This window comes from Rhinolophus sinicus, linkage group LG14 (assembly GCF_036562045.2).
Source record: "Rhinolophus sinicus isolate RSC01 linkage group LG14, ASM3656204v1, whole genome shotgun sequence".
Classification (NCBI taxonomy): Eukaryota; Metazoa; Chordata; class Mammalia; order Chiroptera; family Rhinolophidae; genus Rhinolophus; species Rhinolophus sinicus.
The window spans coordinates 13,339,086-13,360,851 of record NC_133763.1 but is presented as its reverse complement, the minus strand read 5'-3'; the positions used below and the strand labels follow the sequence as shown (position 1 = coordinate 13,360,851).

The following is a 21,766-nucleotide window of genomic DNA, read 5'->3' as shown; positions in this document are numbered from 1 at the left end:
TTGCTAGGGAGAGAACAGCAAAATAGTCACCCCCAAACTCTTATGCTGAGAGGAGCACAGATTGTCAGTCACAACCTTTCTAAAAAGCAGGTGAGCAAAGTCTCCCCAGAGCTTAAAAAATATTTATATTCTTTGACCCACTAATTTTACCTCTAGGAATATAGCCTAAAAAAGTAATCATGATATGATCACAGCATTTCCACATAAGGATATTCGCCTAAATGTTATTTATAATTGAAAAATTTGGAAACAACCTAAATTTCCAACAGTTTTTGAATGGTTAAAGTGCAGTACTCAATGAACAAAATAAAGCTATTAAAAATAATGTTTTAGAAGAATATAAAATTATATGGGAAAATGTATACAAAGACTATATTAAGTAACAAAAGCAATGTTTAAAACTGAATACACAATATGATCATAAATTAAAGATATGCTCAAGACTAGAAGCATTGTTTCATTTTTTGTTGTTGAGTTGTATGAGTTCCTTATATATTTTGGATATTAGCCCCTTATCGGAGGCGTTGTTTGCAAAAATCTTCTCCCATTCGGTTAGTTGCCTGTTTATTTTGCCTATGGTTTCTTTGGCTGTGCAGAGCTTTTTAATTTGATATAATCCCATTCATTTATTTTAGCTTTTACTTCCCTTGCCTTTGAGGTCAAATTCATAAAATCGTCTTTGAACCCAGGGTCCATAAGTTTAGTACCTATATTTTCTTCTATACATTTTATTGTCTCAGGTCATACGTTTAGGTCTTTGATTTATATTGAGATAATTTTGGTACACGGTGCCAGATAGTAGTCTAGTTTCATTCTTTTGCATGTGGCTTTCCAATTCTCCCAGCATCATTTATTGAAGAGCCTGTCTTTTCTCCATTGTGTGTTTTGGCTTCTTTGTCAAAAATTATCTGTCCATATTTATGTGGGTTTATTTCTGGGTTTTCAGTTCTACTCCATTGGTCCATGTGTCTGTTTTTCTGCCAATACCATGCTGTTTGATTATTGTTGCCCTGTAATACAAGCTGAAGTCAGGGAGTGTGATACCTCCAGCATTGTTCTTTTTTCTTAAGATTGCTTTGGCTATTCAGGGTCTTTTGTGGTTCCATACAAATCTGATGATTTTTTGTTCTATTTCTTTTAAAAATGCCATTGGGATTTTGATGGGGATTGCATTAAATCTGTATATTGCTTGGGGTAATATGGCCATTTTTAACTATGTTGATTCTTCCAATCCATGAACACAGAATGTCTTTCCATTTCTTTGTGTCTTCTTCAATTTCTTTTAAAAATATCTTATAGTTTTCAGTATATTGGTCTTTTACATCCTTGGTTAAGTTTATTCCTAGGTATTTTATTCTTTTTGTTGCAATTGGAAAAGAGATTTTTTTTTTGTATTTCTTTTTCTGAGATTTCATTGTTAGTATATAGGAATGCAATGGACTTTTGTACATTGATTTTGTAGCCAGCAACTTTATTATATTCATTTATTGTTTCTAATAATTTTTGGTGGCTTTTTTAGGGTTTCCTATATATAGCATCATGTCATCTGCAAAAAATGACAATTTAACTTCTTCATTCCCAATTTGGATGCCTTTTATTTATTTCTCTTGCCTGATTGTTCTGGCAGGGACTTCTAACACTATGTTGAAAAGCAGAGGTGACAGGGGACTTGTTCCTGAATGTAGAGCAAAGGGCTTCAGTTTTTCACCATTAATTATGATAATACCTGAGCGTTTATCATATATGGCCATTATTATGTTAAGGTATTTTCCTTGTATACCCATTTTATTAAGTGTTTTAATCATAAATGGATGTTGTATCTTGTCAAATGCTTTTTCTGTATCTATTGATATAATCATATGATTTTTGTCCTTTATTTTGTTTATGTGTTGTATCACATTGATGGATTTGCGTATATTCAACTATCCTTGTGACCCTGGGATGAACCCCACTTGGTCGTGATGCATAATCTTTTTAATGCATTGTTGCATTCAATTTGCTAGAATTTTGTTTAGGATTTTTGCATCTGTATTAATTAAAAAATGTGCAGAGGACCTGAATAGACATTTCTCCAAAGAGGACATACAAATGGCCAATAGATATATGAAAAAATATTCAACATCACTAATCATCAGAGAAATGCAAATAAAAGCCATAATGAGGTATCACCTCACCCCAGGTAGAATGGCTATCATCAACAAGACAAATAATAACAAGTGTTGGAGAGGCTGTGGAGGAAAAGGAACCCTCATACACTGTTGGTGGGAATGCAGCCGCTATGGAAAGCAGTGTGGAGGTTCCTCAAAAAATTAAGAATAGAATTACCATATGATCCAGCAATCCCTCTCCTGGGTATCTACCCAAAATATCTGAAACCATTTATCCGTAAAGATATATGTGCTCCAATGTTCATTGCAGCTTTATTTACAGTGGCCAAGACATGGAAACAACCAAAATGTCCTTTGATAAATGATTGGATAAAGAAGTTGTGGTATATATACACAATGGAATACTATTCGGTGGTAAGAAAAGATGAAATAGTACCATTTGTGACAACATGGATGGATCTTGAGAGTATTATGCTAAGCAAAATAAGTCAGACAGAAAAAGTCTAGAACCATATGAGTTCACTGATATGTGGTATATAAAACTGAAAACAACAAAAGAACAAGACAAACAAATGAAGAAACAAAAACTCATAGACACAGCCAATAGTTTAGTGGTTACCAGAGGGGAAGAGGGAAGTGGGTGGTACATGAGGGTAAAGGGGATCAAATATATGGTGATGGGTGGAGAACTGACTCTGGGTGGTGGACATACAATATGATAATATATGATGTATTACAGAATTGTACACCTGAAATCTCTGTAACTTTACTGACAATTGTCATCCCAATAAACTTTAATTATTTTTTTAAAAGACTAGAAGGAAATATTCTATAATGATTATCTTGAGAAAATGGGATTATGTATTATTTTCATTTTTTAAAGAATACATGCAACTGTTAAGAATTAAAATATTGGACATTGTTAGAAAGGTACCTTTGAAAGCTACTGTGTTTCCCCGAAAATAAGACCTAGCCAGACCATCAGTTTTAATGTGTCTTTTGGAGCAAAAATTAATATAAAACCCGGTCTTACTTTAATATAAGACCGGGTCTATAATATAATATAATATAATATAATATAATATAATATAATATAAGACTGGGTCTTATATTAATTTTTGCTCCAAAAGACACATTAGAGCTAATGGTCCAGCTAGGTCTTATTTTGGGGGAAACACAGTACATGCACCCTTTCATGTCATGAAAGCACACAAAGCAATAATATTCTGAATACTCTGGAACCTGAGCTAGGTAAAACACATTCCAAAATACCCAACAACTCAGAGAATTGATAGCTTCTGATCTGCCTCAAGAAAGATGATAGGCAAGGAGCACCTTTTTTTTGGACAGATAATTATACTATTCACAAAAACATTTCAACTTTCTATGAAATTCAAATCTTTTGGTGCATAAGCACAAATGTATCCAATAACCCATATCAATAGACTTACAGACCACTTTACTATTATAAAACATTTTATTTTCAATATATTAATTGTAACTATATTATTAAAGTGTATGAATCTTACAGAAGATGACTCTTCTGAGTCATCTATTAAACTATAATATTATCCTATTTGTTCACTAAGAACTCAAGAGGACATAAAGGGTTTTTCCATTAAAACAAATGAAAAAGAAAACCCCCACAAATGAAAACACATGGTGCCTTTTCTTGAAAGCCCTTCAGGCTAAAATAATCATTTATGATTCAATTCCATTAGTATGTAACATTCAAAAGGATGTATCAGTTATTGGTGGGACAGATCGCCGGCAGGTGAAGCTTGCTTGTCTAACACAGCACATCTTGGCTCATAAAAGTCCCACGGAGTGTGCCGCGAAAGCATTGCAAAGCAGGATAGAAAACTCACGCCCTGAAGCTTATTAAAGAAACTTCAAAGTGAATTCTTAATTTCTTCAAGATCATAAGGTTCACCAAATGTGTTTGGGGAGCAACTTCTGTATCGACATGTTTAATGGCACACCATGCTATGAGCATTTGAATTTGAACATTCCCGAGGTTTTGTTATGAAGAACACCAAATACCAAGGGCTTAATGACATATCCTTATATCAAAGAATGTGTAACTTTGTGAGATAGCGGGATGGTCAAACGACTATAAAGGGCTCTCCCATAAGAGTATCTTTGTGCTGTTCATTTGAATTTCTGATATCTGTATGTCAACGTAAAGACTTTCTTTCTTTTCTAGCCATGGAATGTCTTACCCAATTTCAGGCTTAGTGAAGACATATAAAGCAAAGGACTATAACGTGGATCACCCACTGGTGGTAAAAATCATAATAAATTCTTTAATTAAATCTTACATTTCCTCGCAGTTGCCATAAATGTATTTGGCAATTCTTGATTGCTTGGAGTACGGGGTACAGTAATTTACTATCTAGAACATGGAGGTTGAAGACCAGCTTTGGCCAACTGGTCACCATGTTTTGTTTGTCTGCAGCCTCATGGCCTTTCTGTGGTGCTCACCTCCCCAGCCGTGTTCACTTTCACCGCGCAGATGTTTCCCGAGCGGCATCTGGAGGCGGCAGAAATATTGGGTAGGAACCATTACTCATAAATCTGTGACCCATGTGTGTGGAGCATTTCCTAGTGTTGCTTCTGAAGATAAACCATAAAGGATAATACTAAAAACGTTGCTTTGAGATAGTTTACTAATAAAATGTCAGTGGCATGCCCAAAGTTCAATTTGCGCTAAAATTCTAATTTTACGTTTCTAATAAATAGTCTATTAACAATGAAATGGAACCAAATATTGCTTATGTTCAGTTTGGAGTAATCCCGTGTTCAGTGTTTTCATCCCCAAGGAACGTGAAACTCTTTATAGACTACCAGTGTTGTAAATGGCTTTTGCTATGTTTAATGGGTAATAAAATGAATCTAAATCAGGAAGTAAAAATAAATTCCCAATTACAGAGAATCTAAACAACTAAAAACTGTATAAAAAGATCCCAAAAGAAGAATTTGTTTACTGCTCTGTAGAATAAATAATGTCTATAATAAGATTCCAACTGTGCCTCTTGAATCTTACAACAAATAAAATTATGTTCAGGATAGCTTTAGTGTTGAGTAAAATTTGGGTATTTTTCGAAGACGAGAACTCTTTTAAGTAAACTTGAGTGTTTGATTAACTTTCCAAACACCTTATTCCCCTACTTGCGTTTAGGGTAGGAAGGGAAAGGCTAAAAAGAAAACTTCAGTGTGCTCTTCTAGCACCAGCCGTTGGAGAGATTATTTCCAAAAAGGTAGGAATGACCACAGACATCCTTCCAAGGTGCCGCTTCAACCCAACTTTTCTCTCACACTCTAACGTTTGTGCTTTCGCTGAGTACCAGGCTCTGGGCTGGAAGTGTTCATGAAAGAAGTCCAGAGTAGAGAAGTCGTGCTGGGGGCTTGGTTTTTCCAGAACTTTCTGCTGGAAATGTGGCACCAGCTTTACCAAGGGTCTTATTTCTCTTTTCCCTTTGGGCCTGGGGATGTTGTTTAGCCATTTGCTGGGACTCAGATGCCTTTGTAAATATGCAAACAGTGTAAATAGGCAGGAGCCCAAATTGACTAGCTAGCTATATGGTAAATGGGGAAATCTTAGAGAACTTTCCATGCAACCAGTAAAAATACTGAGAAAGCGATTCCTCTGTTAGACAAAACCCAGGCCAGTAGAACCCACCAATTCTTTCTTCTTGCACAGGAAATTTGTTTAATATTATTCTCTACTTAGCCATTAAATATTTTGCTTCCTTATGTAATCTTAGATTTTCTTAAGCTTTATACCAGTGTAGTCTCTTTCCTACCCTCTTTTTTTCTAAAACACTTCATAGGAAAACCCAGGGGTTTTGCCGGTGTGTTTTATGGCAGCCATCCCAGGAAAATAAAAAGCCCATAAACCTCGTATCATGTGTCGCCTCTCCACCTACTCCATACTTTAGCTGCCGCTGTGTAATATAGGTTGGTCTTGTCAGGCAAGGTTTACCTTCCATTCAGCTACTCTCCCAACCAGCCCTGTATCTGGTTCTATTTATACCTTTTCCTGGATTAGTGAAACAGACCTCACTGTCCTGGAAGAGAAAGGTTAAAATGGATTTAATAACGTGCTTTAGTATGGCGGTGAACCAACCGTACATTCTAGTGTCCTTGTGCGCAATAGCAAGTGGGCTTGGATGACAGCATGAGGCATTTTGGATAATAACTAATATTACATTCCATTTGTAAAGTGTTTCACTTCCTGACAGTGAAGATGTTCAACCAGAATAGATGGGGGGCAGGGGTGCTAATGGTTTTGGATCAGTTCCCTTCCCCTGGGAACTTTCACGGGCACTCTGCCTGAGGGCAAAACCCTCTGGTTCTTCCAGATTGACATTTCTGTGATTGGGTATATTAATTATGTCCACATTCTTACATGTCTCCAACCCTTGGGAACCTTCCTCCCCCTTTATGATATCATTATTCTCTACATAGTAAATAGCATTTTCTGAGAGGCTTCCTGTTCTTGGTTCTGCCTGACTAAGTCTATAATATTTATTTAGAGGAGCCTGCCTTGCCCTTTGGTAACAGAGTCCGAACTAAAAACTTTTGTAGCTATAGACAGGAAATACTTCCCTCCCTGGCCACACATAGTTCCTTTTTGTCATTTTCCTCCTTTTTGGCAGTTAGCCTTGGAGTTTTTGTACTTAACATACATCTGTATCTCACACGGTATTTTTGCAAAGGGTTTGTCTTCCTTTCCTAAGATGTTGCCGTAAGAAAAGGCATTGAACATGTGTACCTCTAGATGTCAGCAAATTCTAAGCCCTGAAAGCTATGTAAGCTGTGTTTTCTGCTACGAGTGCTCCTTCTTCCTCATCCAAACACCAGCCTTCCTTCTTGGGCTCCTTCCTGTGCCTCTTTTCTTGGCTCTGTTCCTCTCCTTCCGACCCCAAAGCAGGGAGCAGCCCATTGGAAATGTGAGAGCCAGGTGAGCTGCCTCCCCGCGGACCTCTCTGCACGGGCCTGGCCGGTGGGGCTGACCGCTGGGCCGGCCTCCGTGTGAGGCACAGGGGCACCCTTGTCCTCTGTGTCAGGGAACCAGCAGTAGGCTATACATCAGCTACCTTGTGACTGAATGACACCCAGGGCCAGCTTCCTCCTCTCTGTCTACAGTCAGCGCTTTGTGTCTTCTAGGCGCCCACACCCGCACTGCCAGGACCGCAGATGCTGGGCCTGTTTTGGCAGATGCACTCCGGAAATTCTTATTTGATCTGGACGTTGATGATGGCCTGGCTGCCGTTGGTTATTCTAAGGCTGATATCCCCGCATTAGTGAAAGGAACGCTGCCCCAGGTAAGAGACACAGCACATCTTCACTCCCTTCTGGAAACACAAAGCTACAGGAAAGATGTACTTCATTTGGGGCATGTTAGAGGAAATGAAAACCCGGGCCCACAGGTTTGCTGTACCACACGGCAGCTCTCCCCTTCCCCAGGGGGAAGGAGCCACGGCTCCCTCACCTTTATATTCTTCCATAAAACTGTGGCATGTGTGAAACTTATGATGTAACTGAAAGGAGCCCTTATAAAAATTCAAGGCAAAGGAAAACACAAAAAAACGCATTCATCTTGAGGTCTAGCAAATCTCTCTTTTCTCCATGTCTACTCTTTTAAGAGTCCCCTATAAAACTATGTGAAGCTGTTTTAGAAGGGCCACTAATATTGTTTTTCACTGTAAAGAGTTACAAATTCCTATTACTGTGAACAGTAGACATGACCTTTAAGACTATTACAAAATTACCTTTTTTATTTAGATATAATTGATATTATATTCATTTCAGGTATACAACATAATGATTCCATATTTGTATATGTTGTGGAATGATTAATAAGTCTATTATTAACATCCATCACCTCACAGAGTAACAATAATTTTTCTTCTTATGATGGAAACTTTTAAGATCTACTCTCCCAGCAACTTGCAAATATACAGTACAGTATTACTGTATAGCTGTCACCATGACAAAATCACCTTTTAGAATATTTGGGAGATTGTATATTTTATATGTATACATGTCTGTGTCATTTTGAATCTTATTTATTTAAATGTTGCTAAAGAGTGTAAACTGAGCTGTTACCCTTTATTTGGTAGAATCGTAATAGATGTCGCGTTTCCCCTCCCAAACTTCACATGAAGAGAGTTTCTGCCCCACTGGACCTCTCTTCCACTGTGCTACAGCATCAGACCCTAATAGGCCAAGACTGTGTTCATTGCAATTCACCATAAAGTAAAGATTCCGAGCCATGGGCACTCAGCTTGTGGACCACACCATGCCCACCAGGCCCAGAGCACTCACTTGGCCCTTCTGTCCAAAATGGGAAAGGCAAGGGTCATTTAAACACCGCGAGGAAATAAATAAACAAACAAACAAATAAATAAATAAATAAAAATGTAACCCCACCCCCAAAAAATGAAAAAATAAAAAAATAAACACTGTGAAGATAAGGCGTGTCTGCCTCAAGGTATTCATGGATCTTTTCCTCACACTGGAACAGAGTTAACAGCTGGAATATCTACTCACACAGCATACTGCTTACTATAAATAGCAATGCTTTTCCCTTGCCCCACCACTCCAGTTAAGCAATTTCCCACTTAACAAGTGCTTAGAATGTTGAAGACCTCAGCTCACATAAGATAATATATGTATGGATTAGGTTCACAGATTCATGTTTGCAGGAGCCAGGTAGATAACAGCAATGAACAGTCAGTTAAGGCAATAGGGGGTAGTGGGGACTTTGGTGAACTAGAAATCACACGACCCATCTGATGGGGTAAGCCTCTTTTCAGCTACAATTTATCATTTCCAAGCAGAAATTCAGGTCCCAGTGTTGGGAGAACTTCCAATTTTCAAGAAAAATCAGCAATCTGAATATTTGTATTGAATTCCCTTATTTCCCAATGTACAGACCAAACATGGCCCATGCACTATCAGTTTCCCTAATTTAGACTCAGGCGCAGTAGACTCAGTTGCTTCTAAAAATAGAAATGAATGAGAAAAAGAAGAATCTCAAAATGTAGCCGAGCTCCTAGACTAACTCACAAACCCTTAGTTCTAACCCACAGTCAAGGGACAAAATAGCCAAAAGACATGACTATCCCAGTTGTTTTATTCAAACCTGTAAGTTCCATGAGGGCAGGAACCTATCTGTTTTGGTCATCTATTCTCTATTGTACCTAGCACGGCTAGTAAACATCTTAAATGAACACATACCTGTAGCCCTCTCCTAAATCGTCTGTCCAGGTGAGCTTAATGGCTGAATGATGGTAACTTCTTGAGAAGTTTCCTTAGATTTAATAGGACTCAACCAGTGACAAAGAGCCATGAAAACCTACCTAGGGACACCCGACCAAACGGTCATCATGAGTTTTATGTAGCCCAAGGCTCTTACAACATGGTCCCCATGATAGTATCCATTCTGCAAGGGGTTCTTTGAAAAGTTCTGCTTGTTTAGCTCGGAAGTATTCAGGAATATGTGTTTGTCAACATCTAGGAATGGTATCCATGGTTTTCAGATGAAACTGTGTGTTCTTGGTCATTTAATTGCTGGTGGCAAAGCATCTCCCCGCCACTGGGATGCATTGGCAAGTGTTTATTTACTGTTTTAATTATACTCTGCTCAGACTTTCACTTTCAGAAGCTATTCCAAACTAACATCTGAGACCATCCAGTAAAATAGCAAGCTAATTAGATATCATTCTGACTACCTCAGTGCACGTGTCATACTGGGAAATACAGAGAGCACAACCTTAATTAGATAAAACTAATTTCTTCGTTGCAGAAAAGATGCAAGTCATATCTATAAAGTAGGAAGCCAGTATTTCCTCAAGGTGTATTCCTAAAGCAGTCCCGACATGTATACTGCCTTTTTTTCCCTTTGATCATATTTTCATGATTGGGAGGAACATAGTCAATTTTAATTAACTACCACTAGTTCCATTTTTGAGTCAATGTGATATATGTGAGATAGATAGATAGATAGATAGATACCCTGTTTCCCTGAAAATAAGACCTAGCCAGACAATCAGTTCTAATGTGTCTTTTGGAGCAAAAATTAATATAAAACCCGGTCTCATATAAGACTGGGTCTTATAATAAAATAAGACTGGGTCTTATATTAATTTTTGCTCCAAAAGACACATTAGAGCTGATTGTCCGGCTAGGTCTTATTTTGGGGAAACATGGTAGATATATAGATAGATTGATTGATTGATAGATGGCAAACAGACAAAAGTATATAGATAGATATAGGTGATATTGATATAGATATAGATGGAAAGAGAGGAAGGGGTATATACACGGGACTTCAGAAGCAATCTTAGAAATAAGCTGGTCTTGTAAATGAAGAACTACTGTGAGGTTTTTTGTTTGTTTTTGGCAGCAGTGAACATTTTACAGGAATGCTATGGCAACTTCAGAATTTTTCACATGCTGCAAACTACTCTGCACTTACTAGTATTTACAGGATTTAAGGTAGTGAGGGGCGGGGGGTATACTGGTTCCTGCAAAAAGGTTATTTCATGTAGTCGACATTTGATAAAGCTCCTTTTATGTTCAGCAACGAGGGATCGGTTTTCTCTGGAAGGAACAACCAGGCCAGTATTCTTGACCAAACACTACGGCTGCTACTGGCGGCAGCAAATAGCGGCCCTGTGTACAGAGGCTTCCAACCGCCATCGCCAGGCTGCAAGGGGAGCAGGCAGGAATAAATTAATCTCCCAAGCTGGATTTCTGAAACCTCTGGAAAGAAACACTTACATTTCAAATCAAAACATTTCATTACTGAGGAGAGCTGTCTACTACCAAAATGAGCGCTTCCACTCCCTGGCAGGCAGGCCAGCTGAAATGTTGTTACTTTATGAATGTGCTAAAAGTAGTAGTCTGGATTTATTTCAGTGCCCATGTTAATCAGTTGTCTTTTGGTCTTCCATGTCTATAAATAATAGTGCATTGCAGAACACATCTGAATTCTGAGAGTTTAGCTTTTATATGGCATAGATGATACGCATGGGGCTATATCGCAAACTTTACATCCTTACCCCCGTTTAACCAATCATTGGGGGTTACAAATGTGAAAGAGAAGCTCGGCTCAGCTGGGCCTGAAGGACTTCTGAGAGTCCTAAACTACTTCACCAAATGTGACAGGATCATTTTAAGGGCCTTTGAGCTCATCAGATAAGACCCTCTTATAAACAGAATAATGGGGCAGTAATCTTTGGCCACAGCAAACACTGAACTTTATTTCTTCAGCCTGGCACAAACATACCTATAGGTCACCATAAAGCAGTCTCTGCCTTGCTATGGATTTTCAATAGTCTTTCAAGTTTCTAAAAGATATGCTAGTAGGTACCGTTCTACCTCAGCTTCACCCACACTCGTCAGCGTAGTCCCCATCCTTCTCCCATCTGTCTCTCCTTCCTTTCTTTATAATTCATTTTTTTAATTGTGGTAAAATACACCTAACACCATTTACTGCTTTAACCATTTTTAGGTGTACAAGTTAATGCCATTAAGTACATTTACAATCTTGTGCAACCATCACCACTATCCATTTCCAGGACTTTTTAATCATCCCAAACAGAAGCTCTGCTCTATTGTTTAATGGTAAATAACCTCTCCCCATTCTCCCCTTCCCCTAGTCCCTGGTACCCTCTATTCTACTTTCTGTCTTTGTGAATTTGCCTAGTGTAGGTACTTCATGTAAGTGGAGTCATACAATAATATTTGTCCTATTGTGGCATCCCTACTTAGCATTAATGCCTTCAGTGTTTGGGAATTACATTCCTTTTCATGGCTGACTGATATTCCATTGTATAGATATACTGTGTTTTTTATTCCATTTATCTTCAGATAGACATTGGGGTTGATGCCACTTCTTGGCTATTGTGAATAGTGCTGCTAGAAACATTAGTTTACAAGTATCTGTTTTAGTCCCTGATTGCAATTTATTTGGGTATACCTAGGAATAGAAGTGTTGGATCATGTAATTCTGTTTAACTTTTTTTAGGAACTGCCAAACTGTTTTCCATAATGGCTACACCACTTTATATTCCAACCAACAATGGATTCCAGTTTCTCCACAGCTTCACCAACACTTGTTAAATACTTGTTATTTTTCTCCTGTGTTTTGTTTTTGTTTTTTGATAGCCATTCTAGTGGGTGTGAGTGGAAATTCATTATGGTTTTGACTTGTATTTCCCTAATGACTAATGATGTTGACCATTTTTCCGTGTACTTGACTGTTTATATACCTTCCTTGAAGAAATGTCTATTCAAGTCCTTTGCCTATTTTTGAATTGGACTATCTGGTTTTTTATTGTTGAAATATAGCAATTATTTATATATTCTGGATATTAATCCCTTCTCAGATATCTAACTTGCAAATATTTTTTTCCATTCTATTAGTTATCTTTTCACTCTTTTGAAAATGTCTGTTGATGCATAAAAGTTTTAAACTTTGCTGTAGGCCAGTTTATCTGTTTTTTTTCTTTTGTTGCCTGTGATTTTGGTGTCATATCCAACAAACCCAATGTTGTGAAGATTTTCCCCTGTTTTCTTCTAAGAATTTTAAGATTTATCTCTTACATTTAGGTCCATTTTGAGTTAATTTTTGTGTACGTCTTTCCTTCTTTCCTTTCTTTCTTTTACCTGACAAATACTTAGTCAGGTCTTACTATATACCATGCATTTTATAGGATACAGTGAGGAGGAAAATAAAAGTCTTTTCCCTCTCTCATGGAGCTTACATTCTAGTGAGGGGAGACAGACAATGCACATCTAATCAAATCTATAAATAATATATAAATGAAATCATTTCAGATAATGATAAGTGGTATGAAGGAAAACCTGGGTGGTTTCACACAGGACAGTGTGGAAGGAACTCCAGTGAGGATGGTCAGAGAAGGCCTCTGACTGAAGGTGGAAGTAGCCAAGTGAAGATCTGGGAGAAGCAGTCCAGGCAGAAGGGAAGGGCCCTAAGACGGGGTAAAGATTAGCATTTGCACAGGACTGAGAGGGGACGTGGGTCTAAGTGAGATGAACCAATGGGAGAAGAGTCAGAGCTGGGGCAAGAACCAGGGCCAGATCAAGTGGCATTAGAAGCCATGGTTTTGTTCTAATTGCAATGAGAAGTTATTGGAGAGCATTCAGCAAGGGAATGGTATGATCAGATTTATAATGGGGGGAAAATCATTCTGCTGCCATAGGGAGATTGGCCTCTAGGGGGCAAGCGTGGAGCAAAAGTGGAAACACCTTTAAAAGGCCTTGCAAGTAGGACCGGAGAGTGAGGGTGACGTAGACGTGGGTTGTGGTAGAATGGGAGGTGAGAAGTGGTCAGATTTGGGATTTATTTTGCAGGTAAATTTGACAGATTTGCTGATAGACTTAGATTTAATATGGAGGGAAGGGAAAGAGGAATCAAGCATGACTCCTAGACTTTCCCAAGTGACTGGGTGTCATTGCTGAGATAACGAAAATGGGGGGTAGGGGAATCCGAGTTCGATCTTCGTGTGTGAATGTTGATTCCCCCTTCCCACCGTCTTCATTAATTCAACAAATAACTGTTGAGCACCTATTAATGGTGTGTCAAGCACTCTGGTAGGCACTGGGCATGGAGCATCCCTCTTATACCAGATATGCCCCCAAACAAGTGTTTATCACAAGAGCACAGACCGAGAGACCCATGAAAATTGAACCCCCAAACTGACACACTTCTTAATTTTATGGAGCCCCAGAAATGTGGACACAGGGTCCTCATTACAATATCTTCTAATCCCCTGTCGCAGAGGAATCTAGGACCCACTGATGGGAATATAAATAGCAAAAGGATGTATAACTTGAGTCAATAATCATTGGAAAAATTAAGCAAGTCACTGAATTTGTTGGGGAAGGTAGAAATAAAACCCTAGTTAATATTTTAAAAAGAGTTACTTATTGCCCATAGCCTGAAAGTTATGCCCTAATGAAGTCCTTTCGCATGTATATCTGAAGTCCAAGTTGTAAAACACAGTCTTTGAGGTCAAGAAAGACCCAGTTCTGTTTTCTTTGGCTGCATGTGCTGTGCCTGGGTCTTTGCTCCGCATTCACACAGAGCTGGCAGAGGTTGCTGACTGGACACGGTTTGGTCATTCTAGGAGGTGTTTCTCCCTAGGTTGATTTGGTTCTGTACATTTGGGCAGAAGGATATTGTCAGGACATAAGATAAGAACAATGGCTTTTGAAAATTTGTGGAAAAGAGGTGTCACTTGATAAACTTCTGAGTTGGGGGTCAGCTAGTGCGAAGCAAACAAGGAATATGATTTTTAAAGATATCACTATTCTCAAGTCGTTATTTCTTATGCCCTAGTTAATTTATATAACCTAGTAGCTTTTGCAAACTGTCTTTTCAAAGCCCAGAGTAACTCCTTTTGTTTACTGTTTCAGGAAAGGGTCACCAAGCTTGCACCACGCCCTCAGTCGGAAGAGGATCTGTCTGCCCTGTTTGAAGCTTCAATGAAACTCTATTAATTTTCATTTTCACTGAAAGAATTACCATTGGCTATCATAGTTTAAGATCAGAAGTTGATCTAAGCAGAGCTTTGTCTTTTCATCTCCACACATAACTTCTGTTATCAGTTTGAATGCGATGTAAGTTTATCCTGCAGAAGATTCCCTGATGCTCAAAGTCAAGCCACTTCCATACTACAGGTTAGACAAATGCCCCCAATGTTGGCCCCTCATTTGCATTCCTGTCCCAACCCTGCAGACTTGCCCTGCTTCATGTATTAAATGGGTAAAAACTCAGTATCTATCAAAACTGTTCATGCACATATCCTGTGCCCAGCCATCCATGTCTAGAAATTTATCCTATAGAGGTTCTAGCATGAGTGTGTAAAGAAATATGCCAAGGATGTTTCAGGCAGCACTTTTTCTAATAAAAAAAATGTGAAAAAACCTAAATATTCATTAATAGTATATTGATAAATAAATCACAGTGCATTAAATAATGGAATGCTATAGTGCTATTAAGAAGAATGAGGTAAAACTATTGGAAATATGTCCATGATATACTGCTAAATTGGAAGAAAGTAAGTTGCAGAAAAATTATATTTTAGTATGGTCTGATTTTTGTTTTTAATTATATGTAAATATATGTCTATCTATACATAGAAAAGAAAGATGCACATCAAAATATTAAAAGTTATCACTGGAGAAATGGAATTTGGGGTATAGAGAATTAAGAGAAATTGTTTACTTTATATTTCATACTTTCACTTTTAATTTTATAAACATCTGTATTGTTTGGATTTGTCACAACAAGCATATATCTTCTAATTTTAAAGGGGGGAAAGAAAAGAAAGAAAAATACCACTTTACTGTTTTAGGTCAGATTCATCATATTTTATTAAAATATTAGCAACTAATATTTAAAAGATAAAAACAAACACAAAGGGGTAAAATATTAGAGACTGGACCTCTGGTAAATAAATTGTTCTTTTGAGAAACACACTAACTGTTTTTTTGAATTGAGGTAACATTGGTTAATAACATTATATAAGTTTCAGGTATAAACAACATTATAATTCAATATCTGTATGTACTATAGAGTGCTCACCACCCGAAGTCTAGTTCTCATGAGACACCATATGTATATTTAACCTCCTTTACCTATTTTTGCCTTCCCCCCATGCTTTTTCCCCTCTCATAACCACCAATCTGTAGTCTGTATCTATGAGTTTGTTCTTGTTTTATTTGTTCATTTGTTTCTTTTTTGTTTTACAAATTTCACATATGAGTGAAATCATATGTTTTTTGTCCTTTTCATCCATGTTGTTGCTAATGGCAATATTTCATCTTTTTTATGGCTGAGTACTAGTCTGTTGTGTGTATATATATATAGATATATGCATATATATATGTGTGTGTATATATATATATATATATATATATATATATATATATATATATATCTTCTTCATCCACTCCTCCATCGATGGACACTTAGGTTGTTCCTGTATCTTGACTATTGTAAAGAATGCTGCAATGAACATGGGGATACATATATCTTTTTGAATTAGAAAACACACATTTTATATGGTAATTCCCTCTTTGGAAAAATGTTTCTGGTGCTCAGAATAAATTAATTCAAAAGCAAGCAGTTGTAGTTTACAGACTTCAGCCTTGCAAGTAAAATCTAAGGAGTGTGACCATCTGCCTCCCTACTTGCTGAAACTTCTGTGGTTCATTTCCTCACAAAGGTTCCCACATCGAGGTTTGCCTGCTCAAGCTTTGGAGTCTAGATCTCAGTGGGCTTGTGGATTTACTTGTATTTTAAATTGAATTAAAGACTTAATCAAATAAGATATAGCTATCTACAGATAGATATATGTAGATATATAGATATATCTGTATATAATTACATCAGCATTTTAAATAATGGATGAAAAGGGCATTGCTGTGCCATTCAACCTGCCCAGGCCCACTTTATAAAGATCTTTATTTCCTTAAGATTTTTAAAATATCATTTAAATAATGTTTATTGGGAGTTTTCTCTAATCACAAACATAAAATATGTTCATACCAAAAATTGGTAATACAAAGATAAACACAAAAGAAAATATGGGTTCGTATTGCACCATCCAAAATAGCCTCTGTTAAAAGTTTGATACATGTCCTTTCAGTAATTTTGTATGCATATATATGTATAGATGTTATAGATAACTGTGTATGTAGATATTTTTTACTTAGAAATGATATCGTTAAGGTATTATTGTAAATCCTACAGAACATTCAAATTCTTTTACCAAGTGCCCAAAAGGCAAGCATAAGACAGCACCAACAGAATTTCAGCTATGCCTTGCAGACCCTATCTAGCTAAATTTCCCTCCAGCTTTTCAAGAGAATCATGGATTCTGAGAGCAGAAGCTGTGTGAATGATGCAGAGAACAGCTAAATGCTCTGCCAATCTGAGATTCTTCAGGAAACTTGAGTAAAAACTGTTCATGAATGTCTCAAAATACATTTGGCATAGCAAAAACATTATAAATGTCCCGCCTCTTCCATCCTCCCCAAAAAAAGTCCGGGGAATTTCTAGAGCTCTTGTAATATTTTCTGCCAGGTGACATGGCATCATTAGAAAACCTTAGACTAGGGGTCAAGAGCCCTGGGCTCTGCTCCAATCCCTTGGTCTATCTAAGTCTATGCCTCTTCCAGCTTGAAAACGCTGTGATTAGATTTTATGTGTTACCTAGTCCTTGATGTGAGATTTTGAGTTTGGGAAATTTAATGTGAAATAATTTGACATATAAAAATGCTTTGTCTCTCTCTCTTCAATGTTCGATGCCTTTACAACCAGTAGCCAGATGTCTAAATGTGACTCAGCAGGCGGAGTGTTTGCTGATGATGATTCTGGAGGAAGGATTTAAAGGTCAAGCATGAAGAAACAGATTTAGGAAGCCTTCTTTTTTAAAAAAAAAAAATCTTAATAATTATCATTTTGGGTTCTTACAAGATGAGAATATGGAAAAGATGTGTTTCTAGCTGTTAAAAGAGTGTGAGATACGATATTCAGCCCATTTCTGTGAACCAACCACTTTGATGTTTCTGAGACAATTGAGTGCATTCTTCTAAGTCAAATCCTATTTTTCTATTGATTTCCTTTAAAAGATCAAAAAGTTCTTAGGAGGGCCGGCCCAGTGGCTCGGGGGTTAGAGCTCCATGCTCCTAACTCCGAAGGCTGCCGGTTCGATTCCCACATGGGCCAGTGGGCTCTCAACCACAAGGTTGCCAGTTCAATTCCTCGAGTCCCGCAAGGGATGGTGGGCTGTGCCCCCTGCAACTAGCAACAGCAACTGGACCTGGAGCTGAGCTGTGCCCTCCACAACTAAGATTGAAAGGACAACAACTTGACTTGGAAAAAAGTACTGGAAGTACACACTGTTCCCCCAATAAAGTCCTGTATCCCTTCCCCAGTAAAATCTTTAAAAAAAAAAAAAAGTTCTTAGGAGTCCCGGCTCCACTTAATATGGATTAATTTACTTAAATTAAAAGAATAGTATTCAAAAGTTTACATAATGCTACTTTCATAAAACTATCACATAAGGTGGCATTTTCACTTAAAATTTACATGTACATACCTAATTTTATTTTGTGATACAAAATACTAATTTGTTTCAAGTAAGTCATATTTCTGGGGTTTTTGTCAAGTGCCACCATAAATAGCTAAGCCATTCTGCAGTCCTGTCCTTTCTCCATGTACACGGAGGGCTGTGGTGGGTTTGGCATTGTTTGCATAGCTGTAGACACAGCTGTGGGGTGTTTCCCAGTGGTCAATGAAGTAAGTCTGCTCTTGTAAAACACAGACAAGTACAGTATCGAGAGAGAGAGAGAGAGAGAGAGAGAGAGAGAGAGAGCACAAAAATTGCTTTTCTGGCCTTTTAACCCTGAGAAAGATTAATGGTTGTTTGGATTAGAAACTGTACCCTAATGAGGGGTTGTTGCCTCCAGGGAATGGGTATGAGAAAGGGGACTGTTCACCTCCAGGTCAACATTGCACAGGCTGCCATGTCTTTGATGACCAGCAACTCCAAGCCGAGACAGCTGCCCGGGCTCCTCCATTAAATGCCTGATCCTCTGGGAGCTGTTTTGGAGGCCAGGCCACATCCCAGCCATCACCATCACAATGATCTGTGGGAGGCAGTCACCCGGGACAAACCACACTTTGGGCAGGAATTGGTTCTCGAAGCCCTAGGTTGAATTACTGGCAGCTGGGGGTGGGAGGGTCTCCTTCCTCAAGTTATTATTCCACTGTCTTTCCAGCCACCCCAACAACTCCCAGAATAAATGCATATGCCTTGCAAATCGCAATAACTGCTCGCAGTTTTGTCCCATGTGAAATCCCTCATGAAGCTATCAGCAGAACAGCTAACTTTAAAATAACCCCGTCTTATTCTTTCTGGCTTTAACTATTAGCTTTTTCATTTGGGTGCTTTTAATTGGTTTTCCAATTTATGTAATTGGAAAACTGATTAAGATAATCATGAGTAAAAAGGAGAAAAAAATTACCATCATGCCATTACCCAAACACAGCTGTTATCATTTGATACATTTCCTTCCCATCTTTTTCATTTGGATGATGTAATTTTAAAGGATGACATTTTAAGTATTTTCTATGTTGCCACATAATCTTAACCATTAATTTAAAAGGTACTGACAGTTTATTGAACAGGAATTTAATAATTTTTCTTACAGGGCATCAAGATTACTTTCAAATTTTTATCCCTATCAATAGCATAGCAATGAATATTGTGTATGTGGCTTTTTTCATATTCTAAATTAATTTCTTAGGCTAATTATTCCCTGATTGAATTTCTTTTTTTTTTTTTTAAGGAGGACGCAGCTCACAGTGGCCCATGCGGGGATCGAATCAGCAACCTTGGTGTTATCAGCACCACACTCTAACCAATTGAGCTAACCGGCCACCCCACCCCACCCCCCAATTGAATTTTTACTTTAGAGTATAGACATTTTTATGGTTGTTGATTCATATTGTCAAATTACATATACCTTACTATTGTTTTCAATGCTGCTTCCCCTCTCCTTCAATCTTACTTTTCTTTAAAATCAATAGTAGTACAGAGTAACAAGTAATGAAACAAAATTTACATGAATGGACCTGCAAGACTATTTGTGCAGACCTGCAAAATTCAGCTATGGTTTTTTTCTTTTATATCAGCATATCTTAACAGTTAACATGAACAGATTAAAATTTTCAAATAAAATCAGACACTTACTTTAGTGTTATGTTATTGCCTCTTAAATAAAACTATAGATCACCAAGTCTACTTTTCTTGGTCACTTCCTTTACTTTTTTCCTTCTAGGACCCTCTGTGGGTCCCTAAGTCTATGGGCCTGCATTATTATATTCATGGTCCTCCATTTTGCTGGCCAAGAAAAAAGACCCAAGGGAACAACGTGAAAACATAAATGTCCTTTTCTCTAAGGATGTTCTAGAATCATCTGGGCCTGTGAAAGCATTGCTGTGCTGGGAGGGAGATGAGTGACACCAAGCAACCACCCCCACCAAGACCCCTTCCAAGGGTCTAAGCTGTTGCTCTAATCAGAAACCTCACAAACTTCACAGTGGTACATACTGGTCCCATGATGGCTTTGTCAACCTTTACTGGGGACCAATGTGAACTTTATACCAAGTAATGCATATGAGAGAGAGAAAAAAAATGTTTTGTAAAGCAGCATTTAATTGAAGAGATGTCCAAATAGTAACAACAGGCTGAGTGATTGCCTAAGTCAGGACAGGCTAATTTTCTACCTTGACAAAGTAGTTTCCCAAAGGAGGAAGGAGAACGTGGATTTGGGGAGAGGAGGAGAACAGGTGATTACAAGAACATGACAGTAGTATTTTGAACCAAACTATTAACACTTAAAAATATCAACTCTCATGAAACACAGTGGCCTATTTACTAGGACATCTACTGCAGCTGGCAAAAATAATAAAGACAATAATAATACAGACATACCTCATTTTGTTTTACTTTGCTTTATTCCACTTTGCAGACATAGCATTGCATTCGTTACAAATTGAAAGTTTGTGGTAACCCTGCGTTGAGCAAGCCTGTCGGCACCATTGTTTCCAACAGCACTTATTCACTTTGTGTCTCTGTGTCACATTTTGGTAATTCTCAAAATATTTCAAAGTTTTCACTGTTACTATACGTGTTATAGTGATCTATGATCAGTGGATCTTTGATGTTACTGTTATCATTGTTTTGGGGTGCCAGGAACCATGCCCACATAAGAGGACAAACTTAATTGATAAATGTTGTGTGTATTCTGACTGCCCCACCAACCAGCCATTCCCCTCTCTCTCCTCCTCTCCGTGGGCCACCCTGTTCCCTGAAACACAACAATATTGAAAGTAGCCTCTGAGTGTTCAAGTGAAAGGAAGAGTCCCATAGGCATTTAATCACTTTAGATCAAAAGTTAGAAATGATTAGGCTTAGTGAGGATGACATGTTGAAAGCTGGGATAGACTGAAAGCCAGGCCTCTTGCACCAAACAGTTAGCCAAGTTGTAGATGCAAAGAAAAAGTTCTTGAGGGAAATTGAAAGTGCTACTCCAGTAAACACAGGAATGATAAGAAAGTAAAATAGCCTCATGCTGACGTAGAGAAAGTTAGAGGGGTCTGAATAGAAGATCAAACCAGTCATAACATTCCCTTAGGTGAAAGCCTGATCCAGAGCAAGGCCCTAACTCTCTTCAATTCTACGAAGGCTGAGAGAGGTGAGGAATCTGCAGAAGAAAAGTTTGAAGCTAGCCAAGGTTGGTTCATGGGGTTTAAGGATAGAAACTCTTTCCATAACATAAAAGTGCAGGTTGAAGCAGAAAGTGTTGATGGAAAAGCCGCAGCAAGTTATCCAGAAGGTCCAGCTAAGACAATTCATGAAGAAGGTGGCTGCACAAAACAACAGATTTTCAATGCAGATGAAACAGCCTCATATTGGAAGAAGATGCCATCTAGGACCTTCATCGCTAGAGAGAAGAAGTCAACGCCTGGCTTCAAGCCTTCAAAGGACAGGCTGACTCTCTTCTTAGGGGCTAATGCAGCTGGTGAGTTTAAATTGTAGCCA

At 38.0% G+C, this 21,766-nt stretch overlaps 1 protein-coding gene across 5 annotated transcripts in view; it reads left to right on the top strand.

The window, feature by feature from the left end:
* The window catches only part of ADHFE1 (alcohol dehydrogenase iron containing 1), a 38,623-nt gene extending 18,707 nt beyond the window's left edge, over positions 1 to 19,916 (top strand). For 2 of the 5 annotated variants that reach the window (XM_074318417.1, XM_074318419.1), the window contains 4 exons: positions 4,315 to 4,393; positions 4,567 to 4,663; positions 7,281 to 7,438; positions 14,565 to 15,357. In XM_074318417.1, coding sequence (XP_074174518.1) covers positions 4,315 to 4,393; positions 4,567 to 4,663; positions 7,281 to 7,438; positions 14,565 to 14,648 — 418 coding nt within the window. In that variant the 3' untranslated portion in view covers positions 14,649 to 15,357. Of the gene's footprint in view, positions 1 to 4,314; positions 4,394 to 4,566; positions 4,664 to 7,280; positions 7,439 to 14,564; positions 15,630 to 19,508 lie in introns of those variants that run through there. The other 3 variants (XR_012491572.1, XM_074318416.1, XM_074318418.1) reach the window with 3 other exon arrangements.
* Positions 19,917 to 21,766: the final 1,850 nt, after the last annotated feature.